The 26,460-nt window shown below is 39.0% G+C and overlaps 1 protein-coding gene across 1 annotated transcript in view; it reads left to right on the top strand.

The window, feature by feature from the left end:
* Positions 1-26,460, top strand: part of luzp2 (leucine zipper protein 2) — a 128,667-nt gene that overhangs the window by 40,151 nt on the left and 62,056 nt on the right. Inside the window, exon 2 of the mRNA XM_041040308.1 lies at positions 23,292-23,409. Within this exon, the coding sequence (XP_040896242.1) occupies positions 23,292-23,409 (118 nt within the window). The remainder of the gene's footprint in view (positions 1-23,291; positions 23,410-26,460) is intronic.

Below are 26,460 nucleotides of genomic sequence, written 5' to 3'. Positions count from 1 at the left end.
CGTGCTGTCTTGTATTGAAAGAGGTTGTTCTCCTCGGGCTGTCTCGAGGCGCCCGATCATTTGGTTTGTTTTTTTTTATTCGAGCAGGCTGCTACATTGTTGAGATGTCTGGTATTTAATTAATAAAATGGATATGAACACCTGTGCAAGCATTCATTAGTGCGTCTCTTTAAAATCGTCGGGTACTAAGAGTTGCAAATTACACGTCGTGTTGTACCGTGCTCCGAATTAGCCACTGAAGTGTACAACTGTCTGAGCAAGGTATTGTCTTTGGCATGCTCGCGGTGTTAAAAAAAAAAAAAAAAAAGAGCTTCATTTGAGTTTCAGCCTATTTTTGTCAGCTTTGCTACTCATTCATTTTTTAAGTCTTCGCTGTCAGTTGTGAGCTGGTTTGTGGACTGTATGGAAAGTCATGCAAATTACATGCTGAACAACAAAATGTACTTCAGTAAATGCAGACCACATCGCCTTCCATCTGGGGAGGCTGTCCATCAGATGTTACGAGATCTGTTTTAAAAGACAAAGACCATGTTCGCTCTGAAAATCCTGTTCCTCACAGTACCGTTGTGTGCCATGTGCTGTCATACATTATAAAGCAACTTTTGGCAAAGCATTTGATGCAGCAATAACTAAAATCAAAGTGATATTTCACATCAGAAAGCACATACTGGGCCTCAGCGCTTGAATCTCTGTAAGGCTGGAATCCGGCTGGCCGAATACCAGGATATATCAGTATTATCCTCTGCGGTGTGCTGCGGAGAACCTGACACTCAATGCACTCAAAGTCATAGAGGAACACTGACATCCAAATGAACCTGTCTGCTAACCCTCTGAAGAAACGCTGTGCCCTTGTGAATCCCAAGACCTTCAAAGTTTATTTGTGCAACCCTCATCAATAGCTTCAAATAACCCAAAAAAAATTTTTCTTACCTCAACAGCAGAGCTAGTTTGAAACCTGTGATCCATCCATTTTTACAGACTGATCATCAAAGCACTGTTACATCCTCCGTTAATGGCTGGAAGAGTTTTACGTTTAAAGGACGAGCTGTCGCTTGTTGTCCACCGTGCTGAGGGGGTCACTTAGCTATTAGGTGGCTCCCTAGAGGAAGCTGAGAACAAGTATGAATCCTCTCTTGAACATGTTCAGTTCGCCGTACGGCCACTGATGAGGTCCACTGAGGGACAACCGTGCTGGACACAACACAGAAACTACACAACAGTGGTTGACAGTCTGCTCAATGTGATGGAGATTTGAGTAGCTTCTTGCTAGCTCTTGTATAAAGATGCTGCACCGACCTCCTGTGCACTGATCTGACACTCTTCTAACTTTGGCAGACGAGTTTAGTGATCATGTCAGACTCCATTGCTCGTAATAAGAAGCCTGTTTTCAAGGCCTTTACGCAGATTGGCCATGAGGTGACTGATCTGATTTTTGTCAGTGTTATTATAAAATTCAGTCAGTTATATTCACTTAGTCATTTAACTTCTAACCAGGCTTGCAGTCGCAGCTGGGTGTAGTCCGGTGGGGTCAGTCCCAGCTTTGATCTGTGTCGTCACATCCTCCGTGTGAGCCTTCGTCATGTTCCAAATCCTCCTCCTTAATTAGCTTTTACCACGGAAATAGATGTGCAGTGTGTAAGAGCACACATTTTACTATCACTGAGTGGATATAGGATGAGATTATAACAATACCGCACCATCTGAAGGCTTAATATGGGCTTGGACTTTAACAACTCTTTTTCCGTGTTACTCAGTGTTTTCCCTTTTTTTCTGGTAAATACCACCACCAGCTGAACCCGGCAATGTAATTTTTAATAAGGATTAATCATGAATGTTGTTTTGTTCTCTGTCTTTCTATTTGCCACCCTCCGCTGAGGCTACTTTACAAATTGCGGTGCTGGTGAGCTGGCAACATATCTCTCTCCCTCTTTGGAGAGAAGTCGATAGGCTTAGCACGAAGAGGGGAATAGTTTCATAATTTCTCGGTTAGAAAGTGGCCTTGACTTCAGATTTATTCTTGATGCCTGCAGAAGACACGGTGTAATGTTGCGTCTACAGTTTTCTTGAGATTTTTTTTTTTTTTTTTTTTTTTTCAATCTGTCATCAAAACTATTGTTTTTGCTGTGGTATTTCAAGCACATTGAGCCTAATCTTGGAGCAGAGGAGCAGCTAACAAGCATTTCCCAAAGTGACATTTCTCACTCATTGGTTGTGATTTTGTTGTTTGAAGAGCTATTTTCAGCTGTTGTCAATAATGTTGCATTTAAATCCTTTGTTTTTATGATTATATATTATACATTTCATATGATCATCAGAGTTGTGTAGAATGTACTTTGTGTGTGTTTGTGTTTTTTAATATAAGTGTGAGAGTATGTGGGTGTTGGGTATCAGGGTTGTTTTTTATACAACGTAATTAGAAATTTGAAATCAGATGTGATATTGTTCAAACTACACAGCAGTGTTTCATGTTGATACGTTTCTATTCTCGGCTAAAGCAAAGGTCTAAAAAGTTCAAAGCTTAACCTTTTTAATATTTGAAAGCTTACATTAAATATCAGCTTCTATTATAATCATTAATATCCTGCAGAAATCTTTAAAGCACGTTTAACCGTTGCTTTCCTTCGTCTCGTGGCTGATACTGTAGCAGATACTGCAGCATGCATCTGATGTGGGTGTTTCCAATTTGAGTGCAGCGATGCTGAATGACATTTAATGTCATTCAAATATGTGGAGTCTCGAGGTTTTCGTGCTGACAAGGCATCAGTGAACGCAACCAAGCCTTTAGGCATGCAAGCGTAAAACCTTGGCACCATGGAGACAGCATGTGGGTAAACACTTATTGACAACTCTTACAAATAAGTGGAGGGCATTAATTAGATGACAAGCTTATCGAATGGAATTAATAGAGACATTCCAAACCGGTGTCACAAAACCAACAAGAGAAGTGTTTGAGCTGTGCCTTGTGTTTTTAATTTATAGTCGATGTTAACTCTCATTGCTTAACAAAATACCAAAGCAGGACAGGATGTTCACATGGCAAAGTACTATATGTTGCTATGTGTGTTTCGCCTCACCTGAAAGCCAGTCTTGATTTTGGCTTAAGACATATTTCATTTCATTTCTCATCATACCATCATACCAGACATTTGTCCAGTGTTTTCTTCAGTGCAGCTTCGATGCAGCGGCTGTTATATTTTGTGTACATATTTGCACAGATACATAGATGGAGCCTGATTCATTTTTGACTGCAAAAATAGAGAAACATTGGACTGTGTGTGTTTTAAAGTCTCTGGAGTAAAACCAAAAATCGATTTTTTTCCACCCATACTGTAGATTTTTACTATTTCAACAGGGCTACTGTTATGAACACAGGCTGAATAGGAAATGGTGAGCAGTGGCATTGGTTACACTGATGAGAGCTTTGTTGATACTTGATTGTGAAAAGCTGGTGGGAATGACAAATTTATGCTTAATTACTCAACAAATCAACAACAACAACAACAGATCTGCTGGAATTTGTGTGATGTTTTTGTCTCACCAGAGGGGAATATGCCATTCTGTATTTTTTTATCCTTCCATCACAGCTTTCTGCGTCAGCCGGCTCTTTACTCTTCACAACTATTTCTCAGGATTGATTTATCAGCACATAATGCTGCATTTGCACATCAGCCCGCTCTGAAGCCCTTTCAAAGGCTTTTCTAAATATTTAATCAAAACCCGACCAGCAAGAAACAAGGAAAAAGGACCGGTGAACTGAAGCTAACACTTTGTGGCTTATCTTTAATCTTAAAGGTCATGAATGAACTGAAAACCCAGAGCAACAAGAATAAGAGATTCTCCTGACTTTGACACTCACAGAAAGAGACATAAGAGCCAAGAGGGAGGGAGGGAGGGTCGAGGCTAAGCCAGCTCTCCCTCCTCTGCCTTTGTGAAGAAGAAGTGGAGACACTGTGAGGAGCTTACAGCCCGAGCCATGTTGAGAGAAGAATACAAAATCCAGAGCGACAAACAAGAAATTCCGACCCCCAACATAGTGTGAGCTTAAGCCATTATCTGTCTCCCTTCATCACAGGCATCAGTTTCTGATACTGTGCTCTTCAGTCTTCCAGCAGAATTTATCCAAATGCTAATGGTCTTGGCTGCGTAGCCGTGGCAAAAGAGCCTCAGTGTTGTTACTGGCACAGCCAGTATCTGAAATGGAAGGTCAAGCCTCTGCCCCAGCTTTTAGTGGGGCAGGCGGCTCCTTGGGGAAAGTAACACTATCCGTACTCACAGTGCCTAATATTACACATGACATATTCAAATGCCTGTATTATGCAAATACGATGCAGCAACAGAAAAAGATATTACTTTGCCGGCAACATGCGGAGTCCTTGGAATTTTAGTTTGGAATTTTAGTTAGCATTAATTTGTATAATGGGACTGTATTAATCTAATATTTACAACTGAAAACATAATGACTTTTTAGTTTAGTTTAAATTACAGACTTCCACGTAATGAATTGAATACAATACAATTTATTCAGCTTTACAGTTAATGTTGGTCTTTTCTGTATGAACAGCATCATATTAATCATTTATTGTTATTCGGGGCTGCGACTAATTATTATTTGTTATTTGTTTATTAGTCTACCACTTGTTTTTATTAATTCATTATTCTCAACTTCTACTCAACTATCAGTTTTATCAGCTAATTGATTTTTTTTTTATTATTAGTTTTATTTATACTTTTAATTTATATTCTTAGAAGAGCACTCGCCTCTACTGCCGTGTATCACAACCCAAACCAAAATAAACACCTTAATCTGTTTCCATAAATAGAACAAAATAAAGTAACTGAACAAATCCCCTCAGAAAGTATTTACTTTGTTCTACAGGAAATCATCATTTAATTATATCTTTGGGTTTTGATAAACGTATAAATGAGACATTGCTAAAACAGACACGTAAGCCTTAGATAAGTGATTGTCTCACTGCTATCCATTTAACGTGACTCATTTCGGCAAAGCCTGGCCAGTGATCTATTTTTGGCCCCGTTCAAATTGAAAAATGCAGATGAGACATCATTAAAGACTTGTCTGTGATGAAATTGTCTCTTGTGCCCAGCATGCAATTCTTCCTCAATTTGTCCAATTTGGGAGGAAAAATGGGGCTCATCAAGCATACGTCACATTTATTACCATTCGCTAGAGAAGCACGTTGTCCAGGTCTCCAAAGTATGATGACAGTTCAAATCAATTCCCTGGTGATAAAGTCGTTGTCTTTGATTCACAGTGTCCCAACAACAAGCAGCAAGTGCGGTCAATGTCTCTGATGTCATGTATTACACATGTTATTTAATGTGCTGGTATTGATGCTGGTTTAAACCAATTTTTATCTTCAAATGAGGTTATGGCTTGAAGTTCAAAAACTCCTGCCACGGTATTTTCTACTGAAGAAATGGTCCCTGATCAAAGTGCTGACATAGAGCTGTCTGCATGGCTATATCCCATGAGGGGGAAATTAATATAGCGTATATGTTTATTGGTGAGTTGAGGCTTTAATAGTGACGGTGACTGACAACTTTCAAAACCGCAAAGTTATAAAAAGGTAAGACTTCCCATTGTGTGATCGATTAAGCGGGCAGTATTTAATTTAGCTTTTCAAGACATTTAAATGATTTAAACAAATGATTGGTAGTGACACATCCAAGATAAGTGATTCGATTTGAAATGGACAAAGCCGACGTCTCATTTCAGTGTCTGCTTCCTGTGGAACTTGGAGATCAAGGATGCCATGAATTTTGCAAAAACTCAAACGTAATGTCCAAATTACCCTTCATGAATGCTGAACTGAGTTGAAATCACAAAGTGTACTCACTTAGCTTCTGCATAAGGAAACCTTTCATCAGCTTTCGCAGCATCCTCGTATAACATACTCTACATAAATATTCTCTCATCAGATGTTTCTTTTCAAATAAGAAAAGCATCTCCTGGAGTTATCCATGAAACAGTGCTGTGAAGCTTTTCATTACATATTGTCTGCTGCTTCTTAGATGCACTACGACCCCCCCACCCCTTTTTTTTTTTTTATCACAGTCTCTCGTGTGCCTCTCATTTTCTCTTCTGAACTTGTGTTCACAGTCCAAGTGCAATGGATTAGCCTCTGCCAGTCCATGCTCACTTAATTAATGTCATTGAAGAGGATGGATAAGCTTTGAACAAGTCAGTGACAGCACAGAGTGTTGAAACTGGCTCGTCTTGTTCAAATTTGGTGTTACTCTTGGCACCGACTGTTGTTACAGATGAAGAAAAAATATTTTGAAAGATCTTTTCTAGTGATTTGCTCGCTGTGTGGCAGCCGTTTCAGCTTTAATTCCGTGTGTGCTTGGTTAAATGTGAGATTATTGTGCAACAAAACGGTAAAATGAAGGTTATAATCAAATGGAGTGAAATAAAGAACAAATGTGAGGAAATTACAGAATGCGAGGTAAATGATTGTTAAGTGATTAGGTAATTTGTAATACCATTTTAACAGCACTGTGTCATTGGCACATTATAAACCAAGTGTGGACTTTCTTAACAGTGCTTAATTGCTACTTATGCCTTGATGTAGTATATAATTTAACATTTCTGAGCATAATACTTCCAATACTTCCATACCACTGCAGAGTCTTAGGAAGGACGTGTATAAAGTGTGAGATCGGAGATTGTTTGTAGTTGCAGTTTGTTTCCTTTAAAACCTTGAAAACAGTTTTAACCTTGAAAACAGTCTTTCAAAGACCTTATCCAAGTGATTTTCGTTAACAAAACACTCAAACAGAAATTGCATTTTCTGTGACTCAGATTCAGATTTTAGTTATATTTTTTTTGCTTAGCTGAAGAGAAATGTTCTTACTATGGATGACAGTCATCATTTAATGCAGCCTCTGTAAACTCTCTGTAAATTTCTATTGCTCCAGATCGACAGGTTAGACCTTGGTGCCCATTTCTGATTAAATATTGAGACATTTTCAAAAGAGACATTACTGACACTGACGATAGAAGAGCCACGCAGTAAGTCTGAAGAACCTTTAAGTAGTGCCACTATACAGCGCGTAGGCCATTCAGACTCAGTGCACCTTACTTCAAGAGCTTACATTGGTAAGTGGTGAGCATTTAAAGGGCACAGGAATGTTTTTCTCCTGTTTGTAAATTGAAAGGACACTCGTTTCCTTTTTGCATTCAGTATGCGCTAAGGCAAATATCAGAAGAGACTAATCCCAAGCATACACCGATTCACCCTTTGTTTAGGGAATGTGAAGAAAACAAATATATGGAAGGGCCCTGTTTGTTGTTATGAAATGTGGCTTTTAATTTAATACCTGTAAATGTTTGGTAAATAATACACAGATGCTAAATAGGAATCATGCAAGGTAAAACACCCTTCCCCTATGTTAAAGGATATTTGCATGCTACCGCGCAAAACTCTCCAGAAAAGTCAACATGCAAAAAAAAGGTCTCACTGGGTGAGATTCATGGCCTCAGACCCCTCAGGCCTTTCTGGGTAAGCGCCCTTTTAAAGACCATCTTTATGACATTTCTGCTCTATTATACAGTTCATAGTGAAGAGAGACAAAAAGATGGGAGACAGAGGGCGTGACATGCAGCAAAGGTCCCAGGCAGGATTTAGATCCAAGATGTTATTACTCTACATTGGCAGTACTTTGGGCAACTGATCTACTAAGGGTGTCAAGAAGGGATCTCTTAGCCCAACTTTACCCTTTTCCCCACTCAGAGTGTGTGCACAGCTCTGCCAAGTGCCGTGTTTATGCAGATAGTTATATGCATAATTCATCTTGAGTGTTATTATTTTGTAATCCTTTGATGAATTTGTCATCATGTGATTGCCAAAGTAGCTGTGTCTGAAAGTCAGTTTGGAGCTTCTGACATGCAAACAATTTTAACAGCTTTAATCGAATCTAAAAAGCCAACTTGCTATCGTAAGAGCCAGAACGTCAACTTGTGATGTGTAACTTATTTTTTTCAGAATGATCAATGCTGGATATATTCAAACAATTCTGTCACCACCTTCCAAAAGGAAATATTGTACTTTACACCAAAAGTTTTACTACAGTCATTTGAGACCTGTGTATGTTTTTTGGAGTTAAAATTTTTCCAGGCAAACATATGACAATTTGAGGGTTCCAGGTTCGAACTCTGGTTTGGGCTCTTCTGTGTGGAGTTTCCCACAATCCCAAAAACATGCACATTAGGTTAATTGGCTACTCTAAATTGCCCCTAGGTGTCAGTGTGTGTGTGAGTGGTTGTCTAACTTGTCTAACATGCGAATGCATGCAGTCAACGTGATACTCATTCCTGTTACCAGTGTCATGTTATTCCACTGACTGGCAATTGGTGGCAGCAATGGGCCGAGAAATGAAGCGATGAGCCAGAAAATGCAGGGAAGAAGAAGACAACAACGCAGCATGTGAATGTATGTAGTATTCATTGGTCCTGCAGATATTTCACAAGGAAATTTCCCCAACTTGTTCTTGTCCTTTATTGAGCAAAACGTTAACATGGAGTGTAATGTGCGTCAGCAGGTGAACACTTGATCACCTCAAGTATACAATACGTGACTTTGTACTGTTAACTCTAATTCAGCAAATAAGTGTGACCGTAATTTTCCCATTGAGAAATAAATCTGTTTAATCCTGTTTCATGCCCAGTTAAAGACAGCACATGATGGCCTTATCTTACCTCACTGTATCTTACCTAACTCTTATGCAAATGGACACTAAAATCGCGTTTAGCTGCAAGATATTACTATTGTAATGCTATTAATATTCATGGACAAGTAGGGACTTCATGGACTATTGCAGGAGATTTGAGAAATGGATGGTGAGCCCATTTAATACTGTATTGTGCCTTAGAGCAAGAAAAGAAAAATAATCAAGTGGTAGTTTGTTTTTTAGACATTTGCGAGAACTTCAAATTTCAGCTTTGCTCAGTTGGGTTGTGCTTTGCTTTGGCAGCAGAGTACAACACAAAGAGATGGACTCGAATTCAATGCAGAAGTGTGTTTTGAGACAGGGTCAAGCTGAAAGCGAATCCAGCACATTAAGCATGTTAACAGATGGCAAAGCTTGAGAGGCCAGGTACCAGGGAGCACAGCAACAAACCGTTTGATTGACGGCTTCATTGAAATAGCACAATAAATAGGAGCAGAGTTATTCAAAATACAAAGGCAGGAAGAAATGTGCCTTGTGCTGAAGAAACTGTCTGTAAGCAGCCGGTGGATTTGTATTTCAAAGTATACTTCATTACTGTTTCTGACTGAAAAGCTCAGCTACACAAAGAGGGGCCTTTCAGTAGTATTTCATTAAATGTTGGGAAGTTTTCTCTCAGGGAGAAATAAGAAGTTCCACTCCTACAATGTGGAGAGGAAAATTCAGAGATTCACATAAACAAAAACCTCAACACTGGATCTTTATTTACTCATAGAATGAATTGTGTATGACCCAAATCGTTTGTGTTTATTTAGTAAGAATATTTGGGTCCATTTAATTATCCCCGTTTTTCATTTTTCTGGGTGTCATATGAAAATAATAATAAGTAGCTCTGTGATGTGCTGTTTGAATCCGGTCCTCAGATGGTTTTGTTTAAGAGCAGACTGTTAGAGGATGAGCAGCCATGTGGTAATATGTTCTTCTTATTCCTGCTCTGTCTGCTCATAAAATAATCGATTTAGAGAAGCCTAATTTTCTTCTGTGCTCACGTTACTGTAAATAGCCCTGTTCTAGTATTCAGCAATTAGCTCTCAGTGCTGGTAGCTATTACACAAGGCAATGACAGGACTGTCTTATGAAGGAATGCATCAAATATGGTAACTGGATAATTATCTAAGTAGGGCTACAATAAAGTCACATCATTTCGGTGCTCTTCCAGTCGCTCTTGAGCAGGGCCACAGATGCCCACATTCATTCTTATCAGCTGAGGGTGAAGACCTCTATTAACCATGGTTCATTTCGGTTCTTTTTTCAGATTGCTGGTATTTGTAGGCATGATAGATAATTTCCCTTTCATTGTAGCATAATGTGGCATAGTTCATGAAAAGCAATGTAAATGGCCTGCAGATTAGAGTTAAATTTTGTACTTAATATGCTAATAAGTGCAATTATAAATTTGATGTGAAATCCATGCAGATTAAGAAGCGAATCTTTGCCGTCTCCATGCAATATATCAACACATTTAATGTGTGTGACTCTACTGACAGTTTGTCACTTTGGATGGAATTTCACTGGACATGGCTTTGATTAAAAGGCAGATTTGGTGATATTGGTATGTTTGCATTACAGTAACTTGCAACATGACTGATGGGTCTTGTCCCTGGAAAATTGCATGTGTTGAAGGCGGAGGTGATGCATGGCTGTTGTTTACGTGCTTAAATCGAGGTTGTCCCTCTGACCCGAATGCCTGCCGTCTGTCATCTCACTCATCGGACAGGGCGTCGTCCTGGACAGTACTTTAATCAGACCCCGCGGTTGTGACGTTGTTTTGCATATGCCCTCTTTAAACTGTGCAGACTCCCAGGAGCCCTACTGAAGAGAAAGGCAGTGTGTACTTGATCACCACCAGGCAGTAAAGCTGAAGTCACACACATTTGAAAGAACCACAGATAGTGTTGTGAACATGATGTTCTTTCATATCTGAAATTACATGAAAGCCAAACTATTGGGCAAAATATTTTCCCTCCTTTTATGATAATATTTGTCAATATAATATTTGCCTGGGCATTTTTGTTTTGTTTCTGTCCAACACAACAGAACACAATAACACTATAGTCACCCCCATCACTTTAGTGGTAGAGGACTTGAGTGCTCTGCTGGTAAAAGCTTGCCTTGACTGCATTAATGAAACGAAATGTTCTCTTATTTACACCAACACTTTGATATGTAACTCTTCCGTGTTATCAGATGTCAGTGTAATACCTCCCCCCTTTTGAGTCCCTGCAAAAAAAATCGTGGGCACACACAGCTGCACACTTCAAACATTCAGAAACCCTGTCATCATCCTCGCCACCACCTGAAATCTGCTTGATCCTATGACATAGTTTACGGCATAATTATTACATCCAAGAGATGATTCAGCTGAGAGCCATTTAAGGCTAACTATATATTATTTGTCCTGCTGGAAAAACCAGTTGCTAAATGAGGTTTCTCTGTCTTTGTCTTGTTGACTTAGAAAGCCATTATGACTCCCATCATGAAAAAATAAATAAATAAATCGATTATTTCACTCAAATATCAGTCTCCCAATCTATGTTAATATTTTTGCACTATGTTTAGTGCACTGATCCTGCAGCAGTTGTACTTGTTCTCTTGTCTTAATTGCTTCATTACACCTCCCATTCATAATATCTTGAAGCAGCAGTATGACGAATGCATTGGAATGCAAATCATAATCTGTGCAAATTCTAATCTAGTATAATTTATTTTAATATCATAAAGTGCTTACCACTCATTTCTGTGTACAGAATTATCTTAAAATGGCAGCATCTTATACACTTTCTGTTTATCAGTGCCAGGCTGACTTTGGTGGGATAATGTGTTGCCTAATCAAGGGTATCTCAAAATACAGTTTTCTGTTAGCATTGAAGCGTCGAATTATTTTCGAAATATTTGATGGATTATAAGAAATCAATAAAAGAACGTCCTCTGTGTAATGCCTGTAAACTCAGAAAACTCAATTACCCACCGTGGCAATGTCAAGTCGGCTGCTGAGGTCAGACAAAAAGCTGCTTGCAGCTTGTAAGTGTGTAGAAAATCACAGTCCTGCCACTTGTGTGTAGGTTGGTTCTTTGCCTGAGGATGATTTGTGGAAAACTAGCAACAACATCAGAGACAACATACCCAAACAAATATCCACCAGAGACAGTGGTGCTTTCCTGAGCTTTATAAACTGCACATTTAATAAGATTTGTAGGAGAAGTAGAAAGAAAATGCACAACTTACGGTAGTAGGTCATATTTTGGGCAAGACAAGAGCTTATAACATCTTCTAACACAAGTGTGTTTTTCATAATAGGTAGCAAAAAGCCCATCCAGGCATGTGGGTGTTTAAGACCATGGCTCCTTCGCAACTCAGTAAAATAAAGTCTGTGTGGCTGAGCTGGGAGATATGACCAAAAAAAAAAAAAAATTAAATTCATGTCAGTATTTTAAGTCTTTAACGGGAAGGTAGCTATTGATATATATTTGTACTTTTTTTCTTAAATAGCTCTACAAAGACCCAGCAACTCACAAGAGAGATTAAAAACAGAACGGTCAAAATTGAGGCAGCAGAGCTAGTCTGACTTTCAGTCCACATTATGAAAAAGAAAAATAGGACCCTAAACTTCCCATGATGTAACTTTAAAAGCATCTTTTGTTCAGTTTTTACATGTGAAAATCCCTCATTAAACATCAAGAGGATCAAATAATCAACAACATGAAACTGAAAGGCAAATTTTAGGCCTGTTTTTAAAAGGTATGTAAAATGTATGACAGTAGGTTCTGGGTAAGTGGCTGCATGACACTGCAAAGTCCTGCAATGTTAAAAATGGATAACACTTCAAATCAGTTATTAATCGATAATTCTGTGAACTCGGTGTCATTCTCCTCCCTCCAAACTGTTTGTTATGATTGGACCACATCTTGATGTTTAAAATACAGACTCTTTAAGATGCTTTTTGATGATCTTACAGAGTTAGTCTCAGTAAACTTTGAAAAAAATACTGGATTTTTGTGCTGGAGCAGCTGTATCAGATAGTATATAAAGTTTTTACATGACAGACTGAAGGTCACGGTTCATGAAACGTACCAATCCAAAATGTAGTCCACACCCCTCTGACGTTTAGTTTCAGTGTGTGAATTTGTGAATTTCAAACTGATCAAAATCTCCTCTTTTCAGTCATCTCGTTCTTTTTGACTATCCTCTTAAGTTAGCCATGGTGAGAAAAGAATTGCTTCTCCGTGCATGTTTGACTTGGCTTTGAATTTCATCATGTCGATCCTAACTGTGACCAGCGGGTTTGTGTGAGAAGCGGAACATTGTGGCAGGTGCAGATGCCACAATATACCACCAGAGCACTAATAAATTTGATGAAAAGCTTGATAGAAGATTTTATTAAAGAGTCTGTGAGGGGGCAGATCACTGAGCCAGAACGCCAACTCAAAGAAAGGGTCCCCTGCAACTGTCAGCCTGCCTGGAATGAAACAGTAGATTCAAATAGTCTTGCCTACTCCAAATTGATAATCCGGCCGCCAGTTGGTTTCTCATCCAGATCGGAGTGGTGCACCAGCAGGGCAGTTAACCAGTAATCAAGTCACATCCGTCATCCAATTCCAAACTCTCCACCACCCCCTTCAGACCCCCACCCCCCTTCTCCCCCTCACTCACCCTCTTCTGTTTTCCCTGAGTGACACTTGGAAGTTGGGGAGAGGCTTCACTGATTGCCCTTGATGTGAATCAGATGCATCTGTCTGCTTGTTGCCAGTTTCCAACTTCTCAGCCATTGGTCAGATGCAAGGAAACAAGACACAGAGCAGCACAGCTCCTGGTGGATCTGTGCTATTTTTCACTATAACATTCACTTTTGTTATATAATTTTATATTTGCGTCATAAAGGATAAGCACAAAGCCACCCCATAGCTATGTGTTGTTATGTACTACAATACAAATTAGGGTCTCCTGCAGGGTATTGTACTGGAGGTCGCGCCTGAAACGGCAGGAGAGATTATTAATGGAGCTTGCAAAATTAGTCCCTTAATCAATTAGTTGATGGACAGAAAATGAATCAGCGACTCTTTTGATTAATCAATTAAGACATTTCTCAGTTGTGAGGATATGCTGCATTTCTGCATTTCTTTATCTTATGTGATAGCAAACTGTATATCTTTGGAGTTTAGAGTGTTAGTCAGATGAGATAAGTGCTTTAAACATGTAACCTCGGGCTTATGGAAACTGTGATGGGAGTTCAGCATTATTTTCTGACCAAACAATTAATTTAACCTGGAAAAAAATTATTAGTTGAACTCCTATTTATCACACTTTTATAGTTTTAAGCTTCAAGGAAAACAAAGAAAAGGTGCTAAATCACACATGCAGTGTATTTAATAAGTAAGGCAACTGTTAAACCACCATCTAATGACTACATTGTTAACGATGCCAGTTGGGAAGTGTGGAAAGAAAAAGCTCATTTACTTTCTGGTGTGGGTATGTGAGGTAGAACTCGCCTCTGCAGTGCAGGTCAGATGTAAGGCTAAAGTTAGTTTGACAAATACCTGGTGGACTCACATTTTACCCAACAGAGTGGGCATTATGTTGAAGTTGGTTTAAAGTTCATCCTGTCCAGCTGATCAGTCGCTCTGTGGTATTTGCATTAAGCGTGATCGCACACAGAGGTATTTTAAGAAGTGCTTTGCGTAATCCCATGGATGAAATCCCCCCATTAAGCACTTACCACCTCCGCTAACCAATTTCCAAAGGGCAAACCCTGCAAATCCATATTTGACATCAGCTGAAGGCTCTGAGTTTAAGTTGTGTTGTTTTTATTTGTCCTTAAACAATCTTCCTCTTGTCTTAGCCCTGTATTATTTTGTCTTAACACTGTATAGGGAAACTCTATAACATAGCACTTCTCCCATCCTTATTTTAGTAAATCACATTCAGCTCACGCTCTGTGATTGAGGGCCAGAACAAATGTACTGTTGAGGACGTAGACTCTTGAAAAACACACTTCATTGTGTTTAAGTTTACGTACAATAAGACTGGATTTGGTATTGGCCTAGATTTGTGGGCTTTTGTGTTATATATTACAGGTTGTGCACTTTTGTTACAGTGTGCTGTTGCTCACACTGTTGCTCTGACTGAATTAAGATAGAAAAATTCCATATCGAAGTTGCAGTGTTAATGTCCCGAGGACGTTGCCTCTGGTGCAAAACAGTTTGGTTCTTTCAGCATTCTCCGACAACGCTGGGAACAAAGCTGGATTAGATGCTGTCATAGAATGACTCTGAGGGAAAAGGTGAGGCTCTCCCACACAAAAGGGATCGCTTTAACGTTCGCAATAGCAGTAAGCATTGATGTCTGGCAGAGTGCGCCATTCAGAGAAAACAAAAAAGTCCAAGCTCAATCCAGCTTGATTATAGCACAACAATTACTGAAGTTGGAAACACGGTGTTGCACAGCTTTGAAAAGCGAGGATGGGCATAATTGCATTAGATACACTCACATCCCAGATTTAATTGAATCTGGCAACCGTCAGAGGTTCCTGCGAGGCTTTTAAAGTTGTAATTTGTGTGATATAGGTCTCTAGATGAGAGGTTTTGCCATAGGAAGACAGAATGAGTCATCTACATCATAAGTCAGGCCAAATAAAGACACAGAAACTCAAAAATCAGCATCTCTGTGATGTCAGATGCATGCATGTTGTAAAATACAAGAGGAATATATAGAAAACAAACACAGTGAATATGTAATTAGCCAGAAAAAAAAAGGTTTGGTATTGGCCTAGTTAAGTTTGAATCAAATGCAGCTTTTCCAGGCATATTCACAGTTTGACTGAGAGGGTTTCATGTCACTGTGAAAATGATTTGGATTGTACATGACAACGGAGAGAGCAGAGTGGATTGTCTGATGAGCTCAACCCAAGCAGAAAATAGAGAAATACACTGCGGTTTTACTTTTCTCTTTACGTATGGCTGAAGGTAGAACTGAGCAAGCAACAAAGAGAGAAATTATTATTAACGTAAGTCAGACAGAGATTCTGTGGTTTTCCAATTAAGAGTATCGGTTGACAGATTTCTTTCTTTTTTTTTTTTCAGATATCATTTAATAGCTTTAGCTGCTTTATTATATTCTCACTAGTTTAAGTTTCACATTATAGTTGTGTCTCATTTGTGTTTTGCTTTGACAGTTACGTTTCCTTTTGCTATAAAGTACCTGTCTGTCTAGAAACAGCTTTGTTTCCGAGTACATGTAGAATGATAGTGTTACATGTCGAGGGAAAGAAACTGGCATCTACTTATGCATGAAAATGCCTGCGAGTAATCATTGAATTATTCATCTAATATGCTAAGTATTTCTATTTCAATGCCTTAAACCTCCCTTGGTGTAAAATTACATAACTTAAGTGATGAACAAATTAGAAGGGTTCACTTTTCAAGGATGAGAAAATGGAGGAATTTTATATCCTTTTCACATCACAATTCACTACCAGTGCAATTTTATATCAGCTATTCAAACGCAGCCTGAAAAGAATAATATAAAAAAAGTCGGTTCACATACTTGGTGGACACTTTACATGATTAACCAGAGGTCAAAACTCTCCCCACACAAACACGGCTGAGGACACGAAATTCGTTTCTTCTCCGAATGCTCTCAGTTTCCACCCTTTAATTCAAGAAAGAGTGAAAGACGCAGAATATCTGTGTTTATTACTCATGTGTAAAATTGGTTTACACTACTTCAGTTTCATCTGTCTAGATGATAAAATACTTAAAAACAAATTGCTCTGCACTTAATTAATTTATAATAGATGCATCTAGGCTCTCATCGTTGGATGCTACTTGTTTTCAAATCATTATTTTGAATTATTTGATCAGATTGACACTTTAATGTATCTCATTTGGAACTCATTGTTTTGCTTTTCAGCTTTATCAAGTTAAATACTTCAATTTTTTTTTTACTTAACACATCATACACTCATTTCTTCAGTGAAATAAAATGTTAAAACATGCTTTATTTTCAGAACAGTTTATTAGTAGGACTGAAAAGAGAAAATAGTCCTGAAGAATTGCAGTGTCAGTGACATGCTGAATATATTGTGTATGCGCTACAGTGCTGCAATGATACCCAAGAGGGCATCCCACAGTGTGATTATGCTTCTCAGAAACACAGAATTACCCATGTTCATTGCAAAGAATGGAGTCGCTAACACATGAAAAGGGAAAATTATATCGTTTCTTTCAAATACACAACTATATTTTGCTTAACTGCCCACCAGTGTCTGTAAAGACCCAAATTTCCTCAGGAAAAAAAGTCATTTTAGATATTTGCAGATGCTTTTGGGCACTACAAAGAGTAAATTATATCTTTGATGTAGGCTACACTCAAAAGACTAAAATACAAGATTAAAAAAAGGTATAATAACTGAATTTTTGCCTACAACACTGGCATCACAACTACAAGGAAAAGGCGTTGGTTCAACTGAAATGTTTCAGTTTAAAGACACTTCATTGTCTACACCACAATTTAAAAAGAAACACTGAACTTTCTATCAATGTAAATATTTCATGTTTTGTTTTGTGGTGTATTTTGTGAAATTTCAAGTGCACATAGACCTTAGGTTCCACAGAGTTCCTGAAATACTGCGGCGTCCGTGCATTACTCTGACCTTAACTGACGAAGCAAAATTGGCTTCCTCAACACCAATTGTTTCATCGTATCCCCTCAATAAGCAATTAAAGAAGATTTAGTGTCAGACATCTCCTGACATGCATGCAATTAACATTCCCTGCTGTCTGCGATGTTTATACAACAGTTGGTAAACATGACTGACTTTTGTTGCAGATGTTAGATGGTGGTCGTGCTCTGCTAGAGGAATATATTAATTCGCTGACAGGCCTTGGGCAATCCCCCTTATTACAACTATTTATTTGCCCCCTCCTAATGGCATAATTAATCCAGCCTGAAATTGGAGGTACCACATAAACCACTGTCTGCCCATAGTCTGTGTGACAGCAAATAAACTCCTTTTATGCTCAGTCGCTGTTGGTTTCTGTGGCTGTTGCCTTGTAAAATATTAAATATTTAACTCTGATCCTACAGTCACAAACACGGCATGGTGTATTAGCATGTGTAACACTGGCACTGCACCCAGTGTTTGGAAGGAATTTTCATTTTCTAATCCAAGACTTGGAAGTAATGGTCAGTGGATCCTCTGATGAATACTGATGCAATGTTTTATATTCACTTTCATTGCATGTTCATGTAATGAGTACATCACAGTATTTAGGTGTGCAGTAATGATACCGTTCCTACAGTTTACCCCCAACCACATGTTGCTGCAACCTAAATTTGCTCCTGTTTGTAACTCTCTCAACACATCCACAAACAAATTACAGCAAATATTGTACAGTTTGCATTAGAGTTGAATTGTGTTCACTTCAATACATCTGATAATTATGATTCTGCCAGCAGACAAATAAGGCTTTTGCAAAAACGCCAGCTTATTATTATAAGATGACTGTAATAACTGATGGGCGATAATGTTTTCTGTCCCCGCGTACTATATTTGGTGACTCTGATATATAAACTGACAAAGCAGGATTCAGCAGACAGCACATTACACCAGGGGTAGAAAGAGGCTGGGAAGCATCCGAGCGGCACCTTGGGAGTAAACGGGAAAACAGAGTTTGTTTTACGAGACTTTCTTGCCCTGAATTGATCCTGTCAAGCAGCTCTTGCTTATTTGGACTAAATAAGTTATTAAACATAATATCTCATGTGATTCAGATTTTTTTAAGTGAGTTCACAGAAATTGCTGCTGGCGAAGCTATAAAAGATACTGGGTAGCATAGTAACAGGGCAATGAGGTGGTTCTTCAAAAATAAAGTAAATTTAAAGGAAGATGCAGACATGCTGAAAGAGCTAGATGGACAATTTTGTGTGATTTGGTGGTTGAAATCATTTGACAATTTGGGTAATATATGATTCAGTAATACATTCTAAAAACTCAAAGCCAAAGAAGGCAGAAGCAAAGAGGCAGCATTTTAGTCTGGTTGGAAAGAAGACCTACAGTTAGTTATAGACGACAGATTCTTGGCTGTGTATTTATTATGGCGATTGGACGATGTGTATAGTTGACATGTGGAAAGAATGATTGATAGCGCTTAGATTCGGCCGTGGGTGGGTATTAAAATAACAGGTCTGGTAGTGGAGGGGCCTCCAAAGACACTGAGCCCAGGGGAATCCTTTAATTTGTCCTTGTCTGAACCGCCGACTGTCTCCTGCAAATTTTCCAAAAATAGCAGTGAGAGTTTATGTTGGGGAGGGGGAGACATCAGGTTACTCAACCTGCTCAACACACAATGCTCCTCTGATTATTTTACTGCAGCTGATTGCTAAGCAGAAGATGGTGGATGGTATCCTCAGTGTCCTTGTATTAACTTTTACTGCTCTCTCTCTATGTGTGTGTGTGTGTGTGTGTGTGTGTGTGTGTGTGTGTGTGTGTGTGTGTGTGTGTGTGTGTGTGTGTGTGTGTGTGGAGCCATGTTGTTGCAATCAACTGTTTTTATTATTATTATTAGTATTATTTCTTAGTATCACCGGAACAAACAACACAGGCAGAGCAACGATTCCACAGTTCCGTAAACTTCCCACCAGCAATAAAAAGTGTGACGACACACAGAAGAGATGGAGGAATAAATAAATACAAAAACAAAACAAAATAAAGATGAAAAAATATGTAGGTATAGCAGCACAACCACTTTACAGTACGGTGCATCAGGCAATCACCCCCTGAGTGTTGAGATAGTTGTGCACAGAAAGATATTGCTATTACTCTAGAGTCTGAAACCAGTGAATACTGGGAGTAGATTGAACATGAACTAATACTTCCTGTGATCTCCCCACCTCACCTTCAGTCCACCTACTGTTATCTACAGGGTTATTATTTGTTATATTGAATAACTTGTCACATGTTACGGTTTTATTTTGAGAAATGTGTTTTAGTTTATGTAATGAAGAATGGTGATTGTCTGCGTCACATGTGTGTGGGCACAAAAAGAAACTTGCCCACACACTGTTAGGATTTAAACTCTCTGATTTTCTAGTTTTTGCTCATGGAAAACCATATCGAGGTCTGACCTGCGGTGTGTTACGAGCTCTGGAATAAGATTCAGTCTTGTGTTTTCAGGTTCTCTCTCTGTATGAGGAACTATGCAGCAGTATGTGACAGAGGCTCCAGGACTTGAAAATCTGTAATGTGGCACACAAATTATAGGTGAACATGTGACTACTTGTAAACTTGTCCAGAAAAGTTGCGTTTATGCCTTATTGTACCTTCACTCTGATAATATTTACAGGTCAGCACTTGTCAACAGTGGACCATGAGCTCCTGCAGCTCTCTCCGTGAGGCCAGATGCCATAGCCTTGGCTTCCTTTATTGAGCCATTGCTTGGATGTTGACTGTAGTGTTCAGTGGCGTTTCCGTTAGCCTCAGCAGTTCTATTTCACTCTGCAGGGTCAGCTTCATATAACTCAAGAGACCTGCTGCGACTCCAAGGGTAAAGAAATATTTGTCCTCAATAATCGGATCCAATAAATGATGCCTCCCCCTCAGTCTTGGGAGTTTGATGAGTTTCGTGAAGACGGCCAGGGACTGATTTCAAACTGCAGATGTCTGAAGTGAAAGATTTCATTATCTCATCACCATGGCCATGTGCCTGGCGGTGCCATTTCTGATCATAAGCCGTTTTGTCAGGCATTCTGGTCGTCATTATCACACTTCTCTGCCTTGAAAAAGGGGGATCTTTGTTTGGGAGGAGGCTGCTAGAACACTGGACTCTTAGGAGGTCATGGTACAATCATGCAGCTGTTACCATTTGTTTGTTGTACTGAGAAATTCATAGTGGATTGGGTAGAATAAAATCCAGACTTTTTCTGAGAACCTTGTGATGTTTCTGTGTCAGTGGACTTCAAATTATGGGTCTTATTCATTTCACAGATACCCAAGGGCCTCTTCCATTGGGTAATGAATAATATGGCAGACAGGGAGGAATCTCTCACCCCATCTTTCCCTGGTGCATGAACCTGCAATAAATTTCCCGCCAATGCCATATGGTGGCAAGTCATGTGTGGGATTCAGTATGCCATGTTATTTATTTATTTCCCAGGTGTTGCTTTTCTATTAGTGATTTATGTGTTATTGTGTATGATCTGCTGCTGGGATCTGTGACATGGGGTGTGCAGGGTTTTTGGAAGACGGCCCAGGCTGAAACGAAGCCATGGATTCAGAATAATGTGGCAGCACTCGGCTCCATCCACGAACATTTCAGTTTCCTATTTTTTCTTTGGACCTAGCAGGTGAGAAATGGTCAGGCAGATCCTATTATAAAGAGTGATTCATATGAAAGAGGGAGCGAAGTGAGAGATTTTGTTACTATCAGCAATTATTTGGCAAAGAGTTATTCAGCTATATCAAGTGCCTGTGCTTTGCTTGAAGCTGTTGTTGTCATTTGGAGTTTCTGATTACATAAGGAAGTAAGCAGAGAGAATCCTTTTGATCTTTTGAACTTTGTTGTTGATTAAAAAAAAAAGTAAAGGTCTGTTCAGCAAGCTGTGTTGGTGTGTGCTGGGGTTGTTGTTTCCGTAGTTCCAGATTTTAAACTTCTGTGTTTACCTCTTGATCAACCCCATCTCCTAAAAATTCCACGTATGTACTACTTGTTTGCCCGCCCAAATTTTCATTTTTTGTCGTCGCAGAAAAGTTTACAGGGAACATTAAAGCAAAACCTTCACTGACAACGTATTTCAGTAGCAATCATTTCCCTACAATATCTGCAGATCTGCAACAAGTTCTGCCTTTTATACAAATACAATATTTAGGAAACAGGTTAGCCTGGACCATAGGGATATAATAAAGTCTATATTGTAACTGTTTATTCTCAATACACGATTAGGACTATAGATCCCTACAGAGGATGGTTGTGAAATGTAAAGCAAAAAAGCTAAAACTAAACTAACTAAAACTTGATTTGAATTTAATCTTGAATTTAAATCTACTAGTTTGTTCACCTCGTACTGCAGCTTCAGAATTCAGATTATTAACCTCAATACATCATCCCCAAATTAATTCTTGTATAATGGTGTGATGTCTTTTGAAGAGTGAAATTGGTTTTTTTTGGATGTTTATTTTGTCAATCCCAGAATTCAATTTGGGGTTTTTTTCTGCATTAGATAAGTTGTGAAGCAGTGGCCAAAGTAAAATGGGGCAAGTGAAGATCACAGAGTGAAGCTGGGCCATTTTACTCACTGACCTCAATTTGTCTCCTGATAAACACACCTTGTCCAGGCTGGAAAAAATAACTCTATACCTTACACAAGTTGATTCCAGGTATATGATTAAGAGTACATTATGGCACTTGGTATTTCCTTTTTTTTTTGGTTGTTGTTGTTGTTTCCACTGCCTGCTGTCTGCAGAGGAGAAGGGTGGATGGGCTCCACTGTGACTGCTATTATAAACAATTACAATTAGAAGACTCAAGGGGTCATCAAAGTAATCAAATTCATGGGCTTTAGGGGAAATTTCGGGCCTCTAGGCTCTTTTATTAGCAGGGTAACCACATTCAGATATCACATACTTGATTTTAAACACCTCCCTGAGGAGTTGTTGCCGTCCTTGAGTCAGTAAACAAGGATGTTAGATTGAATAAAAATAGATTTTTCGGTTTTTAGATTTGCGTCAGGAAGCCTGAGTCGTGACTCTTATCCTCTTGATTAAAGGGGTAAAAAAGGAAGTCATGTTAAATAAGAAGCGGCCAAAGGCCAAATGTGTTGGGTTATCCATCTCATGAGCTTTCATTCCCCCTGTGCCTGTTCACTTGTTTTACACCAGGTCCCTTAAACTCCTCTTTTTGTAACTCTAATTTCCCTAGTTTCCCTAATTTCGTTGCAGATGACTGTGTAATGAGTCTATTCTATTCTGTTCTATTCTAACTAGAACTTCTTTGTGCCCAGTAAGTACTCACTTAGTCAGGATAACACTATGTCATTTACAGTAAAAAAGACAATCTTTATTATGGCTATAGTTCATGCAAACATGCTGGGAAGTAATATTTGCCTCTCTGGAAGCTCAGTAACAAATGACAAGCACGCCTCCGCAGTGCCATTCAAATGGGGTTCAGTTTTTCAAAGAGAAAAACAGGATTTGACAAATGTGCCCTGTAGAATTTTTCTCTTAATAATTGGTTGGACGACATGAATATTTAAATGGAAATGCGGGGGCATACCTCTGGTCAAAAGACCTATCTCTGTAAAACGAGCCTTCACTAAATTGGTTGATTGAAAGGAAGGGAAGTTTTTTTTGTTCCTCTTTTATTCATCCAGCGACTGTGCTGAGTAGATATTAGTTTTCTCCCCTATTGCTCTACCCTTTAGCTTTAACAGTGTTGCTTTTAATCCAGTTTAAAACACCTCTTTCTCCCAAGGGTGCCAATAAAGAGTGAATTCTCTCATCCAGTGGTATAGACTTTTAATAGTGAAATCTCACTCTCTCATTCTCTTAACAGACAAAGCTATGATGGGCTGGAAAGGAAGCTAAAGGAAGTCTTCAGTGAACGAAGCAGCATCTTGCACCAGCTCTCCAAGACATCAAAGGAGCTGGACAGCATAAAGGGCAACCTTCAGGTTGGAATTTTACTGTTTGTCTTTGAAAGATACAGAAATGTTGGAAGGCTTAGCTAGCTGTGAGTTCTGGGCCAAAGGTAATTTTCCAACCTCCATTCCAGCCATCCGATGACTGGGACACCCGAGACGCTTATCACTTATTTTTCAATCAGTCGGCTGTATGGAAACTTGCTGTTGTTAAATATTAATGTGCAAATGTTTTTCAATTTAGTGAGCCCACCCATTGTTACGCTTGTGATGTGTTACTGGAAATGCAGCTGCTGAATAAGCAAAGCACAGTTGGAAATGCAGATCAATTAGTAAGCAAGTAAGCAGATTTTTTTTTTTATAGCACCAGTGAAAACAGCAGTTACAAAGAGCTTTACTGAAGCAGAGAAAAGAAAGATAAAATAGAAAAGGTTGACAGGACCATCAGTTTTCAAAGTCTTTACCTGTAATCATCATCAATATTCTGCTTTATGACTAACTTGCTTGCTTGTGCCTCTGTCAACACCTAACATCACAGCTGGGTGTTCACAAAGCCTGTTGGCAACAATTATTGGCAGGGCAAGCCACATTATTAGACTGGGTGCAGTTGCTCAAAGAAAAAAAATATGGTTTATTAGAACTTGGGTTTTGCTTTTGTTGTTCCAGCCATTGGTTCTGTCGGTTACGGTAACATTTCACTCACCAAAGTAGTTAATGAGCTGAGGGAGCACGACAACATCAGTAAAAATAGGTCTAAACAGGTAACGTGCCCAGCTGGTTAGGTAAAAAAAACAAGTTGCCAGTGAAATTGCAGCCGTGTTGTAAACACCCATCACAGTTTACCGACCAGCTTTTTCTTTTTTCAGCATTCTATGACACATCGGTGTGTACGCTCACAGTTTACCTGTGCTACGAAGGGAATTAGCACTATTATGGTTCTGCTCACTTTCTGTTGTACCACAATACTGCCAGCTTGTTTACAAAAAATAAGAAGGTCTGACCGCTGCTGTTTGTTTCCCCTTTGGGTCAATTTTTAGTTAACTTGCCTGGGAGAAAACAATGTTATCATAACCGATGGCCTAAGCTACATAAATAAAACCCAAGCTTTAAAAGCTTATTGTACCCCTCCTTAATTTAATGGCTCACATTTATTCTGAAAGAATGTCATCGATCTTTTTAAACCAGAATGTAAACACATTTTAGCGCCATTGAGATGTTTGTTTGTTTTTTATAAAAATGCAACATATTGTCATTGAAATGCCTGTTTGTATGAACCCAAACCCTGCTTTACACGCATATGTGTGCTGGAGAGGTTTTAAAAAAAATCTAGTCCTCATTAAATTTGGCCTGAAAAACAAAGACGCAAAAATATATACCCAAACTCTACAGTGAGGGTGATTTTGCATAAAGTAAGAATAAAATAGGTTTAAACTTTAGGTGGATGATAATGAGGATTATTATCCCTGTTGCAAAGGCGCGTATCTGCTGGTTCTGCCAGCTACTGTTCTTGGCCATTCTATCAAGTAATGTGCCTTATTATACTGTAGATATTATAATTCGGTGAGCATTTTACAAAACACAATTATTGCAGTGCCAGATACTGCACATCACTTCCCACCAGTCACTTTAGGTCAACTTCATTATGGTTCTTGGCAGTGACAAGAAATGAACAGAAACTCAATTATACATTCAGATATTTTAATCATTTAGTATTTTTCAGTTGCATTAGTGTACGCAACAATGATCCTGCAAAACATCCCCTCATCTCTTGGACACTTAGACCTTGGGCACCAAATGGCTTGTGTTTCTGTGCAGCTCTCCCAAGGCTGCAGTCTGAATGATAGTGCCCTCTTTGCAGGGTGTTGATGTTTTTAGGCTTCGGGCAACTTTTTTGGAAAATCAATAATCAAACAAATCATATGCACATTTTTTCTGCACTCGTGTGTGTGTGTGAGGGAGATGTCCCATGTGCATGGAAAAAGCCCAGTGGTCTGGCTACCATCATCCCCAGGGCAGGCTTTGATGTCTGTTCACTCCAGGCAAGCTAGGTTGGCATATATCCTCGCCCCTGGGCCCTGCGCCAGCACACTGGGCAGGGCAGAGGTTGGGTTAGATTTGGAATAGTGTTCTGCGGAACAAATCTATTCTTCAGGGGGAAAACATCATCTACATAAAAATCATCAACTTTTAAAAGAGAATCAAGTCAACAGGGAGAAGCATTTAGTATTTCTGGAAGGATTTGATGGAGCAAGTGTTTATAGTTTTAACGAGTTGCCCTCTAGGTGCAGGTCACCAACCCTAATAATTAAAGTTTGTGTGGTGGGGGATTTATTCTTGGCAGTGGCTCCCGGGTGTGATCTTGCGAAGCAGTTAGTACAAGAATAGAAGGTCTGTTACCCTGCACCTAACTGTGGGCACTGGCCACTGTTTGGATTGTACTTTGAAAAATAACCACGAGACATTTGCACATAAATTGAAAGCAGTTGTTTTGTTTAAATTCAGTGTCATGTAACCTGAGGGGATTTGTCAGTGATCTTATACAGTACGTCCCTACTTATTCTTTTTTTTTTTTTTTCAAAATGAAAACAGTAGTATAATAATAGCACGGTGACATATGTGAAGGACGGTCACTTGTGTGATCCACTGAACATTTTGTTCATTTTGTTTTGACATAAAAATGTAGGATCTGTGAATTAGCCCCATATTCACTTTAAGAGATTTATATAACTACGGAAGCCTTTTCACTGCATTTTATAATCCATAACACTGGGCCCAGTTTGGTGTGAAATTAAATGGTTTGCTTTATGACGTGATGTAATTGAGGTAGGGGCGAATAAATCTCAAAACTATACCCAAGATTTTACCACCTCCTGTTTTTAGATTGATGAATATATTTTATATCTTTCATACTGAACTTTCTTCAAGCGCGTGAGCTGTCCACTTAATCACAACACAAAAAGAGACAAAAATAAAATAATGTCTGTTGATCAGTGTGATAGAATATGACCCACAGCTCTCTGTCATCTTTTTGAATGCTTGTCTCGACTCACCAGTTCACGGTCTGCTTTGGAAAAAGGCCTGAAT

Source organism: Toxotes jaculatrix, chromosome 1 (genome assembly GCF_017976425.1).
Source record: "Toxotes jaculatrix isolate fToxJac2 chromosome 1, fToxJac2.pri, whole genome shotgun sequence".
Lineage (NCBI taxonomy): Eukaryota > Metazoa > Chordata > Actinopteri > Toxotidae > Toxotes > Toxotes jaculatrix.
The sequence above is the reverse complement of the archived record's forward strand: the minus strand, read 5'-3'. Positions and strand labels throughout refer to the sequence as shown.